Source organism: Wyeomyia smithii, chromosome 3 (genome assembly GCF_029784165.1).
Source record: "Wyeomyia smithii strain HCP4-BCI-WySm-NY-G18 chromosome 3, ASM2978416v1, whole genome shotgun sequence".
Lineage (NCBI taxonomy): Eukaryota > Metazoa > Arthropoda > Insecta > Diptera > Culicidae > Wyeomyia > Wyeomyia smithii.
The window spans coordinates 145,025,739-145,048,709 of NC_073696.1; the positions used below are offsets into that span (position 1 = coordinate 145,025,739).

Genomic DNA, 22,971 nt, shown 5'->3' on the forward strand with positions numbered 1-22,971 from the left:
GTCGGCGGACCAACATTTTTGGTTCTGCAAAATTAATAAAAACTTTTGACGACGAATTCGATCCCACTAAACTTGCCCAAGTTGCCATTCGCATTCAACGTCTTGATGCTCTATGGCGAGAATTTGAGGAGACTCAAGATGAAATTGAGGTTCTTGAGGATAATGAAGAAGATTTCGCTGAAGAGAGGCAAGACTTTCAAGCAATCTATTATGAACTTAAAGCGTCATTGCAAAGTAAAATCCCTGTACAACCCGTACCACCCCCCGCTCCGGCACAACCGCTCTCGTTCGTTGTTCCCATCTCGTCGAGCGTGCGTCTGCCGGTATTAAAATTGAAGGAGTTTTCTGGGAATCTCGATGATTGGGTTTCTTTTCGCGATCTATACATCTCGCTTATTTACTCGAGTGTGCATTTTACGGCAGTGCAGAAAATGCATTACTTGCGAGTAGCGCTTTCTGGCGAAGCGGCTCGTGTTATTTCCTCGCTCAAGATTTCCGCCAACAATTACCTTGTTGCATGGAATTTGTTGAAGGAATGTTTTGAAAACACGAACCTGCTGGTAAAACGGCATGTTTCTGCCCTACTTACAATTCCTTCGCTGAAAAAAGAGTCTGCACAGGGACTTGCAGATCTCGCCGACGAATTCGATCGTCATGTACAGCTGTTGGATAAACTCGAAGATTCTGAAAACCACTGGAACGTCTTTCTAGTAGAGCGATTGAGTCAATGTCTTGATAGCGTTACACTCCGTGAGTGGGAGACACTTATTTCCGCAGGCGATGAATACCCGAATTACCGAGAATTACTCGAGTTTATCCACAGAAGATCGCGAATCGTACAAACTTTAAAGCTCTCCCAATCGGCAAACACCCAGTTCGAGATCAAGCATCCCAAACCCCGATCAGTTGTTGCCCATGTCGCTTCCGACAACGTTACCCAGTGCGTCAGCTGTAAGCACGCTCACTTCCTGTTCCAGTGTGACCAGTTCCGTTCACTCTCTCCACAACAACGGTTCGAAGTCGTGAAGAAGCACGGGCTGTGCATTAACTGTCTCAAGGGAACACATCAAGCGAAAAACTGCTCCAGAGGTTCCTGCAAAAGCTGCTCTAAGAAGCACCACTCATTGTTACACCTGCCACCTCTCTCGTCGGCTTCCGGTTCACTACCAGTGGCAACAGTCAAGCAGCCCACAGTGTACCAACCCGCTGCAGCATCCACTTCACAGTCGTGCCAAATGTCGCATTTCGTTCCAAACCTCCTCGGAGGCTCTTCGTCGCAGGAGCTCGCGGCTGCCTCACCATCTATCAATTCGTCGGTTCGATCGATCGCAGTCGTCGCGCGGTAATTCTTTCCCACATCCATCGGTCGATGTCGTTCCTCCTCACGCTGCCTGTCAAAGCGCAGAAATAGTGACTCAACTTCGGCAGTCAACAGTCATTCTGTCAACAGCAGTGGTCAAAGTGAAAGATAATGATAACAAATACGTCCTCGTCAGAGTCTTCCTGGGTAGCGGTTCACAGCCAAGTATCATCTCCGAAGCGCTATGCCAAAAGCTTCGTTTGACACGAACGAAACTGAATTCGCCAGTCAGTGGGATCGGACAATCGATAGTTAACGTTCGCTATGCTGTAACCGTCTCGCTCGCCTCTCGTTTCGAAAATTTCATGACCCAACCGGACTGCTTAGTACTGCCGAAACTTACCGTCTCGCTGCCTAGTTACCACATTGACATCTCTCGCTGGCGGATCCCTAGAAATCTTCCACTGGCTGATCCGCAATTTAACATAAGCCAAGGTGTGGACATGATAATTGAAGCTGGTCTATTTTTCGAGCTTCTCGAAAACCAGCAACTCTCTCTTGCCGCTGGCTATCCCACGTTGCAGAAAACGGTTCTAGGCTATATCGTCTGTGGAAAGATAGAGCAGCCGACCACAGAAGTCACTGGCACACAGTCTTGCCACTTTTGCGTAGAAGATACGCTTGATACCATGCTTCAACGTTTCTGGGAAATCAAGAATTTCGATGACGGTAAAGCTCTCACTCCAGACGAACAATTCTGCGAAGAACACTTTCAATCGACTGTTACTCGTGACGAAACGGGCCGCTATGTTGTTCGTCTGCCACTCAAGGAAGCCAAGGGGGAAATGCTAGGAGATTCATAACCCGCCACTGTTCGAAGGTTCCAGTAAATGGAAAAACGGTTCTTCACTGATGAACATCTTCGTAAAAGCTATTCTGAGTTCATGGAGGAGTATGAGAGGTTGGGTCATATGGAGTTGAGTCCCGTCGCGTCGCGTAGCCCACAGTTTTTTCTTCCCCACCATGCCATCCAGCGTCCAGAGAGTAGGACCACAAAAATACGAGTGGTATTCGACGGTGCATGTCGTGGAATGATGCCCTCCACGTCGGACCAACAGTTCAGCTAGCTCTGTTTGCTACCATCATCAACTTCCGTTTACCACGATTCGCCATATCCGCCGATGCGGAGAAGATGTTTCGCCACATGTGTGTCCACCTAGATGACCGAAAGTTCCAGCAAATTCTCTGGCGCATCAACCCGTCAGAACCAATCCGCAAGTATCAACTTAAAACCGTCACTTACGGTCTTGCAAGTTCGCCATTCCATGCCGCTAGCTTTTTAAATCAATTAGCTACAGACGAAGGACATCGCTTTCCGCTGGCCGTGCCAGTGATACGGAAAGGCACCTACGTAGACGACGTTCTCACCGGACATGATGACCATGACACGATGGTCGAAACTTGCAAGTAGTTGAGGGAGATGATGAAATCCGGTGGTTTTGTACTTCGCAAGTGGGCATCCAATTGCAAGACAGTCCTCAGTCAAGTCCCAGAAGAACTCTGAGAGACCTCAGCAGAATTGGAGCTCGATCGCTCGCAAGCCGTCATAACTTTGGGGTTGGTGTGGTTCCCTCACCAGCATGACGTCTTCAAAATCAAGGTTCCCGCTCTTCCAGAGCTTGAGGTCGTCACCAAGCGGATTGTCGTGTCGGAGATGTCCCAACTATTCGACCCGCTTGGACTCCTAGGACCTGTGGTGGTCAGTGCTAAAATGTTCATCCAATCTCTCTGGGCAGCACATATGTCGTGGGACTCTGAGCTTGCGAAAGAAGCAGCCGTATGGTGGAAGAAGTATCGTGCAGACATTAAGGAGCTCATCCCGCTGCAGGTTCCAAGAAGGGTCCTGTGGAACAAGGATACAGGACGCCAGTACTCAGTACACTGCTTCTGCGATGCCTCGCAGAAGGGATTCGGATGCTGCGTGTACATCGTATCTTTGGATGAGTATGGCCAGCTTCATTCACACCTGCTCACGTCGAAATCTCGCGTCGCACCTCTTCGTGGACAGTCAATTCCACGCTTGGAGCTCCGCGCAGCCCTTCTCGGGAGTCAACTGGTCCACTGCTTACGAACTAACACCAACATCACTGGACCAGTCACATTTTGGACCGACTCTACTATCGCACTTCACTGGATCAAATCCAGATCGAATTCCTGGAAAGTCTTCGTATCGAATCGGGTCGCAGAAATCCAACGCTTAACGAAGGATGCGCAGTGGATGCACGTACCAACCGATCTAAATCCTGCCGACTATATCTCCCGAGGATTACTTGCAAGCCAGGTCATCTACGACAAGCTGTGGTGGCATGGGCCAGAGTATCTCACATTCCCCGTCGAGCAATGGCCAAAGTGTCCGATTTCGATGCCGAATAAAACGGAATTGGTGGAGGAGATGCGTGTGCTTATTTCCCTACATCTACTACAAGACAACGGAACCATCTTTAGTGCATTCTCGGAGTTAGCCAAGCTAACGCGCTTCGTCGCGTACTGCTTTCGGTTTCGGAACAACTGCAAGCTTCCGAAAGATCAACGCGTGTTGTCCCCGCTGTCGCCTCAAGAAGTGGACTGTGTGCTGGAATCATGAGTTCGCCTTGCCCAGCGCCAGGAATTCCCAACAGAAGTTCAACTGCACAGTCGAAAGCAGACCGAGAACACAGTGAGGGTCGCATCGAAATCGGCACTACAAAACCTGAACATATTCATGGACGATTTCGGGTTATTTCGGATGGACGGAAGGTTGAAAAACTTGAACGCACCGTTCGACACTCGCTTTCCGATTCAGCTTCCAGCAAAACATAGTCTGAGCGTCCTCATCGCCAGGTCAGTTCATCTTCAGACACTTCACGGTGGACCGTCGCTGATGCTCGCTACCATCCGTCAACGATTCTGGCCACTCCGGGGTCGTGAGTTGGCTCGTAAAGTCTTTCGACGATGCGTCACTTGCTTCCGGTGCAATCCTACAACAGGAAATCAGATTATGGCACCTTATCCGTCGTTTCGCCACAGACCAGCTCGAGCTTTTACGTACTCGGGGATGAATTACTGTGGGCCGTTTCTCGTTCGTCCGTTAATTGGGAAAGGCTCGTCCGTTAAGGTGTACGTCGCGTTGTACGTCTGGATGGTGGTGAAGGCCGTGCATCTCGAGGTCGTCGCTGATCTGTCGTCCGCCGCGTGCATAAACGCCGTCAAACGCTTCGTCGCAAAACACGGTCGGGTTCTTGAGTTGCACTGTGATAATGCAACCGCTTTCGTCGGAGCAGATCGTGAGCTGCGTCAGCTGCGAAAAGAGTATCTGTGGCAGTTCCAGTCGACGGAATGGGGTCTCTACTGTGCGGACAATGGCATCACCTTCCGGTTCATTCCAGCTCGCTCTCCACATTTCGGAGGCATCTGGGAAGCCGGAGTGAAACCTCAGAGAGCCTCATGTCTCCATTCCTGAGCCTGATCTACTTCACCAGTCCCCCAATCGCATCACCCGTTTGCAGGATATGCAACGCTCTTTGGCGTTGTTGGTCGCGGGACTATGTGAGCCAGCTCCACCAGCGCAGCAAGTGGAGGCGCCCGGCAGTGGACGTCCGCAAGGGTCATTTAGTGCTGTTGAAGCAAGACAACTACCCTCCACTACAATGGCCTCTCGGGCGCATCATCGAAACTATATATATATATATATATATATATATATATATATATATATATATATATATATATATATATATATATATATATATATATATATATATATATATATATATATATATATATATATATATATATATATATATATATATATATATATATATATATATATATATATATATATATATATATATATATATATATATATATATATATATATATATATATATATATATATATATATATATATATAAATACATTTTTTTTCAGTGTACACCGTGTGATAAATGTCACCTAAACGGCAACACTGTCGAAAAATGTGTGACAATAATAAAACGACCTGGAGCTGGTCTCCAGCGTTCAGTTCTGTTTCATTCCTCAAACTGAAAAGTGTTTATTAAATTGTTAGTTGAAGACCCCCATTATCTATCTCCCCGGAGTTATATTTGGACTTACCTTTTTTGGATTCAACGTTTGCTGGTGTTCACTTTCGGCAGTTTAAAGCTTAGGTAAGCTGTCTTGTTACCTGTGGTCGGAACCCCTAAAATAAGGTGATAGTGTTTAAAAAGTATAAGAGTCTTATAATTATTAAGTACCCAGATATAAAAATTATCAGCTACGGCGGCAACGTCAATCGAGCCTGTGAAGATTTTCAGCTCCAGAATCTAACACCGGACCATTTCAAGTGCCGCTGTTCAACCATTGTTGACCTCAGTCAGGTTTTCACTCGACGTAATGTACTGAACGAGCGTTCGATCGTGCATGTTTAATATGGTAAAGAAAGTGCAATTTTATTTGCTTTCTCAGTCGCAGGAAAGTAAGAACGGGCTTCAACTAGCAGGTCTCTAAGATCTAGCACTTCCAAGTTCTTACGGTCTGCTCTCATGCTGCTGCAATATTGATACCAAACTTCCACCTCTCCAACAAAATTGTCAACTTCGTAAAAAATTACGAAAGCTTCGATTTTGCGCTTGAACTCATATGCGTATTACGTTAGCGGGATGCAGCAAGGACAACGCGTAGGCAGGTGCAATATCTTCACCGAACCGTGTTTCCAGTAAGGTTACAAGAGAATCAAGGTAATTAATTTTCAACGCTCGGTTCCAATCAACTGCCCCACAACTTGACAGATTCTCTTAGTTTCGCGTACCCTCTTACAAATTGTAGGTGTCGCTACTGTACGTAAACAGTTGGAACGTCCGTATTTGGCGGAACAACGGCGGAACAACTTTTTTGTATAAGAACATAAATTTTCGTATCACTGGACGTGGACGTCAAAAGCACATCTCGCTTAACATTTGATTTAGACGTAATTTCTATTGTACTGAGTTTGTAGAATAATTTGATAAAGAATTTAATTAGTTTGAAGCTTAAAGTTAGAGAATAAAGAGGTTAAGGGGAAAAAGAGAGAAATTATAATTATTGCACACCTGTCATCTTCTTGCGTATTTGTAGTCTGTTTGGTATAAATGCTGACAATCATAATTCCACTTTGAGAATAACGCTGCTCTGAGTCTAGGACAAGACGTGACAAGATAAACCAGAAATCTCCCTTATTCTGTCAAAGCGAAAGCTCTCTCTGATTGGTCGATTTTTATCAGCGCACTTTAAAATATAATTACTACTCCGTACGGTTGGCTGGCTGCAAAAACTATCGATATGTTTCGTTTACAATGTTTCTGCCTAAGAGGTGGATGAATTGCGCTTGGTTCACCAGTTTTTCGATACTTTTTCATACACCGGACTGTGTAATATCTGTGAAAATCAACATTCAAAATGGTTATCATGTTTTTGAAACTAAGCATGATGAACTGAATGCTGAACTGATGAGCTGAATCGGTTAAAACTACTATCTGAATATTAAATATTAATTACGATTGTTCAGAGTTTTCGCGATCCTATATGTTTTCTTAATTCGTGTAGATTTATTTCGGATCTCAAACTGTTTTCCAGTAGTTTCAGTTTTTTTTTCTCTGGCATCTCTGCATCAGACGCAACGTGCGCGTATAAAGAAAACACGTCAAAATTGTCATTTCGGCCATTGTTTTCAAGTCGTTGCGTGCTTTCGGGTGTTTTTTTTTCAAACGCTTCAGGTAATGGAATAAAAACGTTCTAAAGAGTTGTGATAATTGCGGTCGTTGATGAAAATAGAACTTTTTGTCGGTTTTCTTCTAATTATTTGGAATATAACAAGTGTAAATAGTAATTTGAAGGCTGTTTCAAGCTTCCACGCAATAGCTAGTGTTAAGGTTGAATAAGTGTAAATAGTTCATAATTCATTTTAAGTAGTGTATAAGCTAGCAATAATTTATATTCAAAAACATTTTTCTGTTATAAAACATTTTCGAAAATCAAAATGCGTTGTGTGATCGAGGAATGCCATTGCAATCTGTCCAATGCTATGGATTGTAGCAGCCACAGGTAAATAAATCATGAATATCACGGCAAGCTTCTTTGCGCAGTTTTGAGACCAGTTATCATGAATTGCATGTATAATTTGAAACAAATTCAGACGCAGAACTACGTCTCTTAGAAAGTTCGGCCTCAAAGGGGTGTAAAATAAAAATCTAAAAACGGAAAAAGGAAACAGTATGTCTAATTTCAAATGCTAATAGGTCGGTTTATTTTCAATCGATTTCCTTCGTTCTTGCAGCAATCAATTGAAAACTCCCCTATGTACCTGTTTCGGGGGTGAATCGACGAGAAATTTATCCGGATTGGCGGCGAATACTTCCCGGCACTTTAGTAATTTAACCGACCAAACGAAATGCGAAAAAAGCGAAGATAAAAATGGTTTTCGGACCGACAACTAATAACTTTGTAAGAATGCGAACTTTACTCTACGATGGTTCTATTTGTTCTGTCTTGTATATTGTTAACAATGATTTCCGTTCTCTTGTCTGCGTGTATGCATTTTATAGCGAAAGTGAATCAAAGTAAGTGAATGTAGGTAAGTATAATTCTGGGATGATTTGTGTTGTATTTTATTTTATAGTGAATTCTAATTTCTCTTTTCAGGCATTTAGAAGAGTTGCTGTTCTCAACATGCCGGCCGCCGTTGAAACCGTCCGTTTCAACCGACAACCACGTCGGAAGTTGATGTTGATGCGTCTACCTCGTCGTCGGAATCGATTGGAAGGACCGCAATCTCCGTGACCGCTCGCTTGAAATCCTTCGAAGCCATCCTGACCACCACGACTCGGACTCGCCCGTCCGAACCGGGGATAGTTTCGATGATGCGCCCGAGAGGCCATTGTAGTGGAGGGTAGTTGTCTTGCTTCAACAGCACTAATTGACCCTTGCGGACGTCCACTGCCGGGCGCCTCCACTTGCTGCGCTGGTGGAGCTGGCTCACATAGTCCCGCGACCAACAACGCCAAAGATCTTGGACCGAGCGTTGCATATCCTGCAAACGGGTGATGCGATTGGGGGACTGGTGAAGTAGATCAGTAGAACGCTCGTTCAGCACATAACGTCGAGTGAAAACCTGGCTGAGGTCAACAATGGTTGAACAGCGGCACTTGAAATGGTCCGGTGTTAGATTCTGGAGCTGAAAATCTTCACAGGCTCGATTGACGTTGCCGCCGTAGCTGATAATTTTTATATCTGGGTACTTGATAATTATAAGACTCTTATACTTTTTAAACACTATCACCTTATTCTAGGGGTTCCGACCACAGGTAACAAGACAGCTTACCTAAGCTTTAAACCGCCGAAAGTGAACACCAGCAAACGTTGAATCCAAAAAAGGTAAGTCCAAATATAACTCCGGGGAGATAGATAATGGGGGTCTTCAACTAGCACTTTAATAAACACTTTTCAGTTTGAGGTATGAAACAGAACTGAACGCTGGAGACCAGCTCCAGGTCGTTTTATTATTGTCACACATTTTTCGACAGTGTTCCCGTTTAGGTGACATTTATCACACAGTGTACACTGAAAAAAAAATGTATATATATATATATATATATATATATATATATATATATATATATATATATATATATATATATATATATATATATATATATATATATATATATATATATATATATATATATTTTTTTTTTTTTTTTTTTTTTTTGTTTCAGGTGAAGGGGAAATTTGCATCCAAACCCCTGAGGTGACCAACCTCAGGGAGTGTGGGGTTGGTTTGAATCAGTGACCGGACCCACTAAAACCCCTTCAGTCTCCAGCCCATAATACTCCCCGGGACCACCGCTAGGTATTGCTTCGGGGAGCGGCTTTTGTGCTCTGTGCACCCTCTTGGTTCTTTAGGTCTTTTTGCTAACTTAGCTAACTAACCTGGAGACTGGCCGTTAGCTAACACTGGCGTGTCGGTGGTCAACCTGTCGCCTGTTTTGCAATTCTAAAACTATTTGAGAGGCGGCTGTACAAACCGCCCTCCAAATGTTTGGGTCTTTACACATCCTCCGAACTAGGTTGTCCGGAGTGGTGTCTGGCCCGCTCACTACCATCATGTCGCTCCGCGCATGCACAAAACGAGGGCACACGAAGAAGACATGCTCAGCAGTCTCTTCCGCATCCGCGCACTCGGGACACATGGGGGACCCCGCATGCCCGAATCTGTGTAGATACTGCCTAAAGCAACCATGGCCTGACAGAATCTGTGTCAGATGGAAGTTCACTTCTCCATGGCGCCTCCCGACCCATCCGGATACATCCGGAATAAGTCGATGCGTCCATCTACCCTTCGCGGAATTGGACCACTCCTGCTGCCATCTGATCATCGAGAATGATCTTCTGGTACCTCGTATGCCCCTTGTGTCACGTTGATCGAAGCATTCTACGTCCTCCTTAATGGCTATGCTGATAGGCAACATGCCGGACAGGACGCAGATTGCGTCGTATGACACAGTTCGATACGCGCTCGCAACCCTCAGGCACATGAGCCTGTAGGTACTTTCCAACTTACTCCGATGTTTACTAGTACCTAGTGCTTTGGACCACACTGGCCCGCCATATCTCAGTATGGACGAAGTCACGCTAGCTAGAAGTTTCCGCTTGCTGCCGTACACTGCTGAGCTATTGGACATCATGCGAGATAATGCTGCAATAGCCATTGAAGCCTTCTTGCAGGCATATTCGACATGGCTCCCGAAGGCGAGCTTGTCATCGATCATCACCCCCAGCAGCTTCAGGGAGCGCTTAGAGGCGATGGTGCAATTCCCGACACTGATCAACGCCTGTTGCTTCGACTTGCGGTTATTGACAACTGAAATCTCCGTCTTATGATGCGCCAGCTCCAGTTTTTTGGAGCGCATCCAGTCCTCGACGACGCTTATAGAGTGCGAAGCCGTCAACTCAACCTCCTCGATCGACTCGCCGTAGACCTCAAGTGTGATGTCGTCCGCAAATCCAACGATCACAACCCCTTGGGGGAGCTTTAGTTTCAGCACTTCATCGTACATGATATTCCACAGTACCGGGCCCAGGATGGAACCTTGTGGAACCCCTGCGGTAATTGGGACACATTTTTGACCCTCGTCTGTGCTGTAAACTAGCACACGATTCTGGAAATAATTTTCCAGAATCCTGTACAAAGACACCGGAATGTCTAGTTTCCGAAGCGAGTGGGCTATGGAATCCCAGCTAACACTATTGAACGCATTTTTCACGTCCAACGTGACGATTGCGCAATAGCGAATGCCCCATCTTTTACGCTGGAGTGCTACCTCTGCTGTTTTGGTGACGGACAGAATAGCATCCACCGTAGACTTGCCTTTTCGGAAGCCGAACTGGTTACTCGACAGACCGTTTGCACATTCGGTGTACCTAACCAGTCTATTGAGAATAACCTTCTCGAGCACCTTACCCGCCGTATCGAGCAGACATATCGGTCTGTATGCCGACGGGTCACCAGGTGGTTTCCCTGTCTTCGGCAATAAGACCAGCTTCTGTCGCTTCCATCTGTCTGGGAATGTACAGTCATCCAGGCACTTCTGCATGACTTCCCGAAATAGTCTGGGGGCCTCTTTGATGGCCTTCTTCACAGCCAGATTCGGAATCCCATCCAATCCCGGTGCCTTGCTCACCTTCAGGGAGTTGGCGATCGCGATGAGTTCCTCATTCGTAACCGTTTCCGCCTCCTCTGCCTCGGCACGGCTAACGCCGTCACTCATATATTGGGTGTTCGGCAGGTTGGCCGACCACCTCTGGTCTGAGTTTGAGATACTGGAACGTCGGTGAAGTGACTCGCCAGCCGGAGGCCAAGGATTTGGCTCGTGGCGTGGAAAGAGTCCCTCTATGATCCGCTCAAGCATCGCTGGTGATTTTTCTGCGGGCGCCATCGCACCCTTAGTCTTGGCCATCACCATCCTATAGGCGTTACCCCACGGGTTAGTGTTGGCACTAGCGCACAGTCTTTCGAAGCACGCACGTTTACTAGCTTTTATTGCTCTCTTAAGCGCCGCTCTTGCGGAACTGAATTCCCCTCGACGATCTTCCCTTTCTTCGTCGGTTCGCGCACGTTGAATCCTTCTTCTCGCTTGAAGACACGCTCTGCGGAGGTCCGCTATCGCGTCGGTCCACCAGTAGACTGGTGGCCTTCCATGCCTAGGCTGGCGGTTCCTAGGCATAGTGGCGTCGCACGCCCGCGAAAGTATGGCAACAAGTTGATCAGCGCTCGGGTTACGAATTCTGCTTGCCTCGTGTTCTAGTCTAATTGCTTCCGCAAATACCTCTTCGTTGAAGTGTGATATCCTCCACCCGCGAGGAGCTGGAGTGTTAATTCTACTCGCCACATGCGGTCTCGTTTTACAGTCTACGCTATAACAGACCGCCAGATGGTCGCTATGAGTGTAGCCATCGTCTACCCTCCAGTTCGTGATCAATCCTGGACTACAGAATGTCACATCGATGATCGACTCCGCGCCGTTTCTACTGAAGGTGCTCTTCAAGCCGACGTTGGCCAGATCTATGTTGAGCTTCGCCAAAGCCTCCAACAAGATCCGGCCTCTCTGGTTTGTGCGTCGACTTCCCCACTCAGTTGCCCATGCGTTGAAGTCGCCCGCCACTACCAACGGTGATAGACCGATCAGCTCCCCGGTGGCTCGGTCGATCATCCTTGCGAACTGCTCGGTAGACCAACGAGGCGGAGCATAGCAGCTGCAGTAGTACACTCCGTTCACCTTGGCAACCGCGTATCCTTCGTTTGAAGTTGACACTATCTCTTGAACCGGGAACCTGCTCGTCGTCCATATTGCCGCCATACCGGACCCGTCCGAAATCCAGTTACCGTTTCCGGAAGGAATTCGGTAGGGGTCCGAGATTATGGCGATGTCCGACAACGACTCAGTGACTGCTTGGTATAGCAGTTGCTGAGCCGCGAAGCAGTGGTTCAAATTTAGCTGTGTCACTCTCACGCCCGTGGCTTGCTAGTCGGCTTACCGGCCGTGCACCTCGGGCCTCCCATTATGTGCTTTGCGTCACGCTTCCCGGCGCACGCCAAGCACTTCGGGGGCTCTCCGCAGTCTTTGCTTTTGTGGCCTGCAGCACCACACCGCCTGCATAGGGAGCTCCTGTCAGGCCCCTTGCAGCTAAAGGACTTGTGTCCTTGCTCGAAGCATCGAAAGCAGACCTCCGGCGGCTGGTAGATGCTTAGTGGGCACATTGACCAGCCCACTTTGAGCCTCGCTACCTTTAGCGCCTGGTTTGCGTCTACTGACGAAAGCCTGACAGTGGCGGTCTGGGTTCCTACTGGGCCTTTGCGCAGTCGAACTGCCTCTGGTGCCACAACCACTTCGCACTGCTCCTTGAGGGCATCCACGACTTCGCATGCCTCGGTGACTTCGTCCAGGTATTTAAGTTGTAGGGTTACCTGCGACGTGAGTGCCCGAACCTGCACTCTATCTCCAAGCGCCTCTTGGGCCAATGCCCGATAGGCTGGGCCCTTGTTTCTGGCTTCTTTGCGGAGCTCAACGATCATTTCTCCCTTGCGGGATCGGCGGATGCTACGCACATCTGCCCCCAGATCTTTGAGCTTCGCATCGCCTCTCATTGCCTTAAGGACTTCCGAGTACTTTGACTCTTCTGTCTTAAGGATGAGTGCGTCGCCCTTATTTTTAACTTTCTTCGTCGCAGGATTTGTAACCGGATGCGGTTTTTTGGCCACCACTTTTTGGTTCCTACTCCTTCCCGGAACCGTTACCCACGGGTTACCGGGAGCCTTCTGCTCCTTGGCTGCCACCGTGGGCGTTGCTTGCGCCACTCCTACACCGGTCTGAGGGCTGTTTGCGATTAAACGCTTCTTGGTGCCCCCGGGGGCCGTCTCTCCCGGGGACTGTCGCGTTCGTTTGGCAGCTGGCCCTGCCGCGCAAACCGCCGCAAACGTGCTAGCGTCCGTTTGGACCGACTTCGTCGCCAGCTCGGTCACCTTCGTCTCCTCTTTCTCCGCAGCCGCAGCTTTCATTTCGAGCTCGGCGTGCTCCTTTTTCGCAGCATCGACGGAGGACCGAAGCATGTAGAGGGCCTGCTTCAAGTACTTCGTTGTATTGCTGCGACTTTTCGCAAACTCGATTATAGCATCGAGCTGCTCAGACAGGGCCACTACCCTCGGTAGCGTGTCCCGCTGTCTTCCGACCGCCTTTAATAGCTGTGGACCAGCCACCGCGATGTCTTGCGTAGATCCGGTAGGCGTACTGCCTTTACCGTCTTCGCAGGCGACCTTCACTGCATCCGTCTCCACTTTTCTAGGCGGAGACCGCTGGATGCCACCTCGCGCAAATGGGTTTTCCAACCCATCTGCCCCCATCTCCAGAGTTTTGTTTTTCTGCATTCTTGTTTATTGGGTCCCCCTACCAGCCGCTATCCTTATCCATAATGGAGTAGTCGCCTAAATGGTCCCAAGGTAGTCTATGCCGGAGCAGTGAGGCCATGGCTAGGGGCGGCTGCCATAGCGCCTTATGGGCAACTATGACACCCCCGACCGGCGCAAGTCAGGAAAAGACATCTGATCCTACTCCTGCCTGGTTCCCACCAGGCAATGGACTCGGAACGTACTGGAAGGCCTGCCAGGTTTTACGGGACGGAGACCCCTGCACCGGTTGTAATCTCGCCGTTTCAAGCCGTTATCACACGACATTACTAAGGGAGCTCGGCGCAGGTGCCAGCCCAAAATCATGGTACGAAAACGAAATCCGACTCGTATCCTATAGTGATGCGACCAGTTGCCGTAATTGGGAACATTACTGGCATCAGTCCCAATGGGCGGTATAGTGCATTTGGGTGGTGGGAGCGGCACTACTCGCTCCGTCGGAGCTGCTTCCGGCCAGTGTGGCTTTTGCGAGAATTCAGCGGCCCAGTGCCTGAATCTCGCCACGACCTAGGCTAGCTCCCGCTGATGGTCCGGGACTGCTTGCTAGCAGTGAGCACTTCCGTGGCCTTCGGTGATCGCCAATTACCGACCCGTGGTGGCATACAGCTCTGCCAAATATATATATATATATATATATATATATATATATATATATATATATATATATATATATATATATATATATATATATATATATATATATATATATATATATATCCCACTGCTGCTCATATATATATATATATATATATATATATATATATATATATATATATATATATATATATATATATATATATATATATATATATATATATATATATATATATCCCACTGCTGCTCAATAAGCAGGGGTATAACAGCTCTTCCCCCTATAAAACTAAAATTTTCTGTTCTACATTATATTCGAAGTTATACTGAATAACAAAGGAATTACAAATTTTTCGAACAGCCTTAGCCGAAAATTAAAGTTAGCAAAATTATTAGTATATGAAATCCGGATCTGCCTTCACAGTTCGAAGGCGTTTGGATCGTCTTGGCCTGGCCAGCGCCGGCTCCTGGGTTTCTGTTTTTCGCTTCCTTTTGTTGACATCTTGCTCTGCAAAGCACCTGAAAGGCTGCTCGGCATCGCTGTCTCCCCTCGAAGCCTTCAAAGTAACGGTGACGTTCGGCCGGACGCAATTTTCCGGAGTTGCTGCCCTCAGTTGGTTTCGGTGGGCTAGCGTGTTTACGCTTCCAACTGCAACCTGGAAAGTGTTTTGAGAATGCTTCTTTAATAAAATTGCTTTCAGCCATCTACACTGATTTTGGGGACTGTGGTTCTTGTACCAAACAGAATCTCCCGCAATCAGTTGGTCCAGAGGATCATGCTTGACAGATTTTGGACAAATAACATCATTTGCAGGATTAGGTTTAGTTACTATATTATTTTTATATTGCTTTTTTGGATGTAAAAGGTCCATTGAAGTCTTAGGTTTAAACGAAAAAAATACTTTGTGATGGAAATTTGCCATCATTCGTCAAAAAGTTATTACGTTAATAACTTTTTTAACACCTTGACACAATCCGTACCATTCTTCATCCACTCTACTTCCACCCACTTTGAGAAGCTATCGACAATCAGAAGAAAAGTATGATGAGAGAAATGGATAAAATCAATATGTATTCGGCTGAAAGGTTTCGTCGTCGGTGTCCATTTAGACACAGTATTTTTGTTATGAACATTAGCCATACTGCTACAAATGTCACAACCCGCTACATATTTTTCTATATCAGAATTTACCCCAAACCAGTATACTAGTCTCCTAGCTAGTTGCTTCATTTTAACTATGCCCGCATGGTTGGCATGTAGAAGTTTAAAGTTCCGCCTTGCAATTGCTGTGGTATTATAACTCTGTCTTGGTACAACAAGCACTCGTCAACTATCTCTAAATCCTTCCTATTAGAAAAAATGTGAATTAGGCGTTTATTAAGTCGCTTAGGCCAACCGTTTTGCATATATTTAATAATTTCTTGTAGAAATTTGTCACTTTTAGTCATTTTTGCAACCATTTTTGTATCTATTGGGATTTCTTTTCTAAAATTTATGCTTCTAATCATTTCTTCGTCTAATTTTTTAGGGACAACTTCTTCCGATAGAAATCTCGAACAAAAATCCGCATTACCCAATTCGGAAGAAGACCTGTATTGTATTTCAAATTCGTATATCGATAGTTCCAAAATAAACCTTTGTAGCCTTGTCACATATATCGAGCTTTTACCCGCTTTTTCGAAAATCCCCACTAATGGTTTGTGGTCTGTGAAAACAGTGAATTTTTTTTCCATAAAAGAATTTATGAAATTTTTGACGTAGGACTACGTCTAACCGCACTATATTGAGATACATTCTGAGAAAACTAAAAACCAAGGTGTAACGCCGGAATGAAAGATTTCAAATGGTAATACTTGTGTAACCACATGATGGATTACAATGATCAATATGTCGTTGGATTGATAAAATGATGGACATTTTTGTGATACTTCAGTGATCATTATTACTTAATTGTTCAACAGTGAAAATTAGTGAAAACTTTCAAGATCGAATTTCCCCTACAATGAACCAATCACGTGCGCGCATGCCTGGCACAGACTTCATGAGTAGACACAAACCATGGCGCATGTAAACGTAAAATTGATTCTTGAAATGCCACGTCGTGATTGATTTTTTGTTACGCTTTCGGACATTTTTTTCGAAAAAGTATGAATATCCTTGGTTGGATGAAATTGAATTAACTATTCTTATACATTTTTCAAAAGTCTTGAAAAAGACTGTTTCTGAACTGCTTGATAAAGTTGTGTGCTGGGCTTCGGCAGATTCCTTCGCTGCAGCAAATTTGTTTACTACAAGTACTGCCCTTCCAAGCATAGTTGTCCCAGCGTGCATAAGTTTTGTGTAGAACATGGGACTACTATGATTGGAACGGCAGAGTAGCCTTTCGACAGCCCATCACTTTCATCACAACTATTTTTCTCCGTCTCCAGTGTTAGCGCCATGAATCAGTCAAATGATTAGAGTTCGTTGTCTAATCCGAACAGGAACATCCACCGTTCCACTAGCTCCAAACAGAAATGCTGCGACCGCGACGCGCCCAGGTCTAGCTGAAAATGCGAAATGACTGAACGCGTGGACGATTTTTTTTCCTTTTATACTCGCACACTGGCAACTAATAAGCTCCGCCTGGTTTAATTTTTCTTTCATTTCCTTAGCTGCATATGTTCCCGCAATCACACGCAATGAGCAATTATCTCAAGCAATCTGCGGCAGGACAAATGAATCCAATTTAAGTTTTAATTTATGACGGCTTGCCACTGCCCGTAAAAACCCCCAGAAACGATTTTAAAACACTAATAGTCATGGAATTCGATTTCCGTCTAACATTACAACAGTAATGCTGCCCGTTAAAACAAACTAGCGCGCCGTTTCTGAAGCAAAACGAACCTGTTATTATTCACTGTCCATTCACTATGCTCGAAATTCCCATCGTTGAGTAAAATTGAATTAACTTTCTTTATAAATTTAATAAAAGTCTTGAAAAAGACTGTTTGTGAACTGCGTTTTGGTCTAACATTACAACAGTATTGCTGCCGGTTGAAACAAGCTAGTGCACCGTTTCTGAAGTAAAACGAACGTGTTATTATTCACTGTCCATTCACTGGGCTCGAAAATCCCATCGTTGAGTAAAATTGAATTAACTTTCTTTATGAATTTAATAAAAGTCTTGAATAAGACTGTTTGTGAACTGCGTGTTAAAGTTGTCCAAACAGGAACACCGGGAGTCCGCTAACTGCAAACAGAAATGCTGCGACCGCGACGCGCACAGGTCTAGCTGAAAATGCGAAATGACTGAATGCGCGGACGATTTTTTTCCTTTTATACTCGCACACTGGCAACTAATAAGCTCCGCCTGGTTTAATTTTTCTTTCATTTCCTTAGCTGCATTTGTTCCCGCAATCACACGCAATGAGCAATTATCTCAAGCAATCTGCGGCAGGACAAATGAATCCAATTTAAGTTTTAATTTATGACGGCTTGCCACTGCCGTAAAAACCCCCAGAAACGATTTTAAAACACTAATAGTCATGGAATTCGATTTCCGTCTAACAATACAACAGTAATGCTGCCCGTTAAAACAAACTAGCGCGCCGTTTCTGAAGCAAAACGAACCTGTTATTATTCACTGTCCATTCACTGGGCTCGAAATTCCCATCGTTGAGTAAAATTGAATTAACTTTCTTTATAAATTTAATAATAGTCTTGAAAAAGACTGTTTGTGAACTGCGTGTTAAAGTTGTCTAAACAGGAACATCGGGAGTCCGCTAACTGCAAACAGAAATGCTGCGACCGCCTTGGAATTCGATTTTGGTCTAACATTACAACAGTATTGCTGCCGGTTGAAACAAGCTAGCGCACCGTTTCTGAAGTAAAACGAACCTGTTATTATTCAATGTCCATTCACTGGGCTCGAAAATCCCATCGTTGAGTAAAATTGAATTAACTTTCTTTATAAATTTAATAAAAGTCTTGAAAAAGACTGTTTGTGAGCTGCGTGTTAAAGTTGTCCAAACAGGAACACCGGGAGTCCGCTAACTGCAAACAGAAATGCTGCGACCGCGACGCGCACAGGTCTAGCTGAAAATGCGAAATGACTGAATGCGCGGACGATTTTTTTCCTTTTATACTCGCACACTGGCAACTAATAAGCTCCGCCTGGTTTAATTTTTCTTTCATTTCCTTAGCTGCATTTGTTCCCGCAATCACACGCAATGAGCAATTATCTCAAGCAATCTGCGGCAGGACAAATGAATCCAATTTAAGTTTTAATTTATGACGGCTTGCCACTGCCCGTAAAAACCCCCAGAAACGATTTTAAAACACTAATAGTCATGGAATTCGATTTCCGTCTAACAATACAACAGTAATGCTGCCCGTTAAAACAAACTAGCGCGCCGTTTCTGAAGCAAAACGAACCTGTTATTATTCACTGTCCATTCACGGGGCTCGAAATTCCCATCGTTGAGTAAAATTGAATTAACTTTCTTTATAAATTTAATAAAAGTCTTGAAAAAGACTGTTTGTGAACTGCGTGTTAAAGTTGTCCAAACAGGAACATCGGGAGTCCGCTAACTGCAAACAGAAATGCTGCGACCGCCTTGGAATTCGATATTGGTCTAACATTACAACAGTATTGCTGCCGGTTGAAACAAGCTAGCGCACCGTTTCTGAAGTAAAACGAACGTGTTATTATTCACTGTCCATTCACTGGGCTCGAAAATCCCATCGTTGAGTAAAATTGAATTAACTTTCTTTATGAATTTAATAAAAGTCTTGAATAAGACTGTTTGTGAACTGCGTGTTAAAGTTGTCCAAACAGGAACACCGGGAGTCCGCTAACTGCAAACAGAAATGCTGCGACCGCGACGCGCACAGGTCTAGCTGAAAATGCGAAATGACTGAATGCGCGGACGATTTTTTTCCTTTTATACTCGCACACTGGCAACTAATAAGCTCCGCCTGGTTTAATTTTTCTTTCATTTCCTTAGCTGCATTTGTTCCCGCAATCACACGCAATGAGCAATTATCTCAAGCAATCTGCGGCAGGACAAATGAATCCAATTTAAGTTTTAATTTATGACGGCTTGCCACTGCCGTAAAAACCCCCAGAAACGATTTTAAAACACTAATAGTCATGGAATTCGATTTCCGTCTAACAATACAACAGTAATGCTGCCCGTTAAAACAAACTAGCGCGCCGTTTCTGAAGCAAAACGAACCTGTTATTATTCACTGTCCATTCACTGGGCTCGAAATTCCCATCGTTGAGTAAAATTGAATTAACTTTCTTTATAAATTTAATAATAGTCTTGAAAAAGACTGTTTGTGAACTGCGTGTTAAAGTTGTCTAAACAGGAACATCGGGAGTCCGCTAACTGCAAACAGAAATGCTGCGACCGCCTTGGAATTCGATTTTGGTCTAACATTACAACAGTATTGCTGCCGGTTGAAACAAGCTAGCGCACCGTTTCTGAAGTAAAACGAACCTGTTATTATTCAATGTCCATTCACTGGGCTCGAAAATCCCATCGTTGAGTAAAATTGAATTAACTTTCTTTATAAATTTAATAAAAGTCTTGAAAAAGACTGTTTGTGAGCTGCGTGTTAAAGTTGTCCAAACAGGAACACCGGGAGTCCGCTAACTGCAAACAGAAATGCTGCGACCGCGACGCGCACAGGTCTAGCTGAAAATGCGAAATGACTGAATGCGCGGACGATTTTTTTCCTTTTATACTCGCACACTGGCAACTAATAAGCTCCGCCTGGTTTAATTTTTCTTTCATTTCCTTAGCTGCATTTGTTCCCGCAATCACACGCAATGAGCAATTATCTCAAGCAATCTGCGGCAGGACAAATGAATCCAATTTAAGTTTTAATATATGACGGCTTGCCACTGCCCGTAAAAACCCCCAGAAACGATTTTAAAACACTAATAGTCATGGAATTCGATTTCCGTCTAACAATACAACAGTAATGCTGCCCGTTAAAACAAACTAGCGCGCCGTTTCTGAAGCAAAACGAACCTGTTATTATTCACTGTCCATTCACGGGGCTCGAAATTCCCATCGTTGAGTAAAATTGAATTAACTTTCTTTATAAATTTAATAAAAGTCTTGAAAAAGACTGTTTGTGAACTGCGTGTTAAAGTTGTCCAAACAGGAACATCGGGAGTCCGCTAACTGCAAACAGAAATGCTGCGACCGCCTTGGAATTCGATTTTGGTCTAACATTACAACAGTATTGCTGCCGGTTGAAACAAGCTAGCGCACCGTTTCTGAAGTAAAACGAACGTGTTATTATTCACTGTCCATTCACTGGGCTCGAAAATCCCATCGTTGAGTAAAATTGAATTAACTTTCTTTATGAATTTAATAAAAGTCTTGAATAAGACTGTTTGTGAACTGCGTGTTAAAGTTGTCCAAACAGGAACACCGGGAGTCCGCTAACTGCAAACAGAAATGCTGCGACCGCGACGCGCACAGGTCTAGCTGAAAATGCGAAATGACTGAATGCGCGGACGATTTTTTTCCTTTTATACTCGCACACTGGCAACTAATAAGCTCCGCCTGGTTTAATTTTTCTTTCATTTCCTTAGCTGCATTTGTTCCCGCAATCACACGCAATGAGCAATTATCTCAAGCAATCTGCGGCAGGACAAATGAATCCAATTTAAGTTTTAATTTATGACGGCTTGCCACTGCCCGTAAAAACCCCCAGAAACGATTTTAAAACACTAATAGTCATGGAATTCGATTTCCGTCTAACATTACAACAGTAATGCTGCCCGTTAAAACAAACTAGCGCGCCGTTTCTGAAGCAAAACGAACCTGTTATTATTCACTGTCCATTCACGGGGCTCGAAATTCCCATCGTTGAGTAAAATTGAATTAACTTTCTTTATAAATTTAATAAAAGTCTTGAAAAAGACTGTTTGTGAACTGCGTGTTAAAGTTGTCCAAACAGGAACATCGGGAGTCCGCTAACTGCAAACAGAAATGCTGCGACCGCCTTGGAATTCGATTTTGGTCTAACATTACAACAGTATTGCTGCCGGTTGAAACAAGCTAGCGCACCGTTTCTGAAGTAAAACGAACCTGTTATTATTCACTGTCCATTCACTGGGCTCGAAAATCCCATCGTTGAGTAAAATTGAATTAACTTTCTTTATGAATTTAATAAAAGTCTTGAATAAGACTGTTTGTGAACTGCGTGTTAAAGTTGTCCAAACAGGAACACCGGGAGTCCGCTAACTGCAAACAGAAATGCTGCGACCGCAACGCGCACAGGTCTAGCTGAAAATGCGAAATGACTGAATGCGCGGACGATTTTTTTTTTTATACTCGCACACTGGCAACTAATAAGCTCCGCCTGGTTTAATTTTTCTTTCATTTCCTTAGCTGCATTTGTTCCCGCAATCACACGCAATGAGCAATTATCTCAAGCAATCTGCGGCAGGACAAATGAATCCAATTTAAGTTTTAATTTATGACGGCTTGCCACTGCCGTAAAAACCCCCAGAAACGATTTTAAAACACTAATAGTCATGGAATTCGATTTCCGTCTAACAATACAACAGTAATGCTGCCCGTTAAAACAAACTAGCGCGCCGTTTCTGAAGCAAAACGAACCTGTTATTATTCACTGTCCATTCACGGGGCTCGAAATTCCCATCGTTGAGTAAAATTGAATTAACTTTCTTTATAAATTTAATAAAAGTCTTGAAAAAGACTGTTTGTGAACTGCGTGTTAAAGTTGTCCAAACAGGAACATCGGGAGTCCGCTAACTGCAAACAGAAATGCTGCGACCGCCTTGGAATTCGATTTTGGTCTAACATTACAACAGTATTGCTGCCGGTTGAAACAAGCTAGCGCACCGTTTCTGAAGTAAAACGAACCTGTTATTATTCACTGTCCATTCACTGGGCTCGAAAATCCCATCGTTGAGTAAAATTGAATTAACTTTCTTTATAAATTTAATAAAAGTCTTGAAAAAGACTGTTTGTGAACTGCGTGTTAAAGTTGTCCAAACAGCAACATCGGGAGTCTGCTAACTGCAAACAGAAATGCTGCGACCGCGACGCGCACAGGTCTAGCTGAAAATGCGAAATGACTGAACGCGCGGCCGATTTTTTTCCTTTTATACTCGCACACTGGCAACTAATAAGCTCCGCCTGGTTTGATTTTTCTTTCATTTCCTTAGCTGCATGTTTTCGCATCAGAAAATATCACTTGTAATGTCAATCACTCCCAATATCCTGTAGCACAGCTGACTCATTCATTTTTAATCTAGCTTCCAGTGAGTGAGCGTGTATATATATCGCTATGTCGCAGTGGTTACAGGCGTTATATATGCGGAATCACCGGAAACGCGTCCGTGAACAAGTAGAAGAAACTAACAGTGAAACTAAAAAGCATGAGCCTGCTTTGACGAGAGCAGAGCGCATCAGGCAGTACCGTAAGAGAAGGCGAGAAGCTGAGGGCATTCCGACAGAAGCTGTTGCTGGTCCGTCGCATAGAGGAAATAGTCCTTCGCGTGATGTATTGAAT

General features: G+C 44.7%; 3 protein-coding genes across 3 annotated transcripts; all 3 read left to right on the forward strand.

Annotated features, from left to right (window-relative positions):
• The first annotated feature begins 431 nt into the window (after window positions 1-431).
• Window positions 432-2,163, forward strand: LOC129728643 (uncharacterized). The gene is made up of 2 exons (XM_055687094.1): window positions 432-1,342; window positions 1,497-2,163. Exons 1-2 carry the CDS (start codon window positions 432-434, stop codon window positions 2,161-2,163), a joined length of 1,578 nt encoding a protein of 525 aa, XP_055543069.1.
• Window positions 2,164-3,014: 851 nt separating this feature from the next.
• LOC129728644 (uncharacterized) lies at window positions 3,015-3,944 on the forward strand. The gene has a single exon (XM_055687095.1). It carries the CDS (start codon window positions 3,015-3,017, stop codon window positions 3,942-3,944), a length of 930 nt encoding a protein of 309 aa, XP_055543070.1.
• A 117-nt stretch (window positions 3,945-4,061) lies between these two features.
• Window positions 4,062-4,799, forward strand: LOC129728645 (uncharacterized). Its single transcript, XM_055687096.1, has one exon. It carries the CDS (start codon window positions 4,062-4,064, stop codon window positions 4,797-4,799), a length of 738 nt encoding a protein of 245 aa, XP_055543071.1.
• The last annotated feature ends 18,172 nt before the right edge of the window (window positions 4,800-22,971 follow it).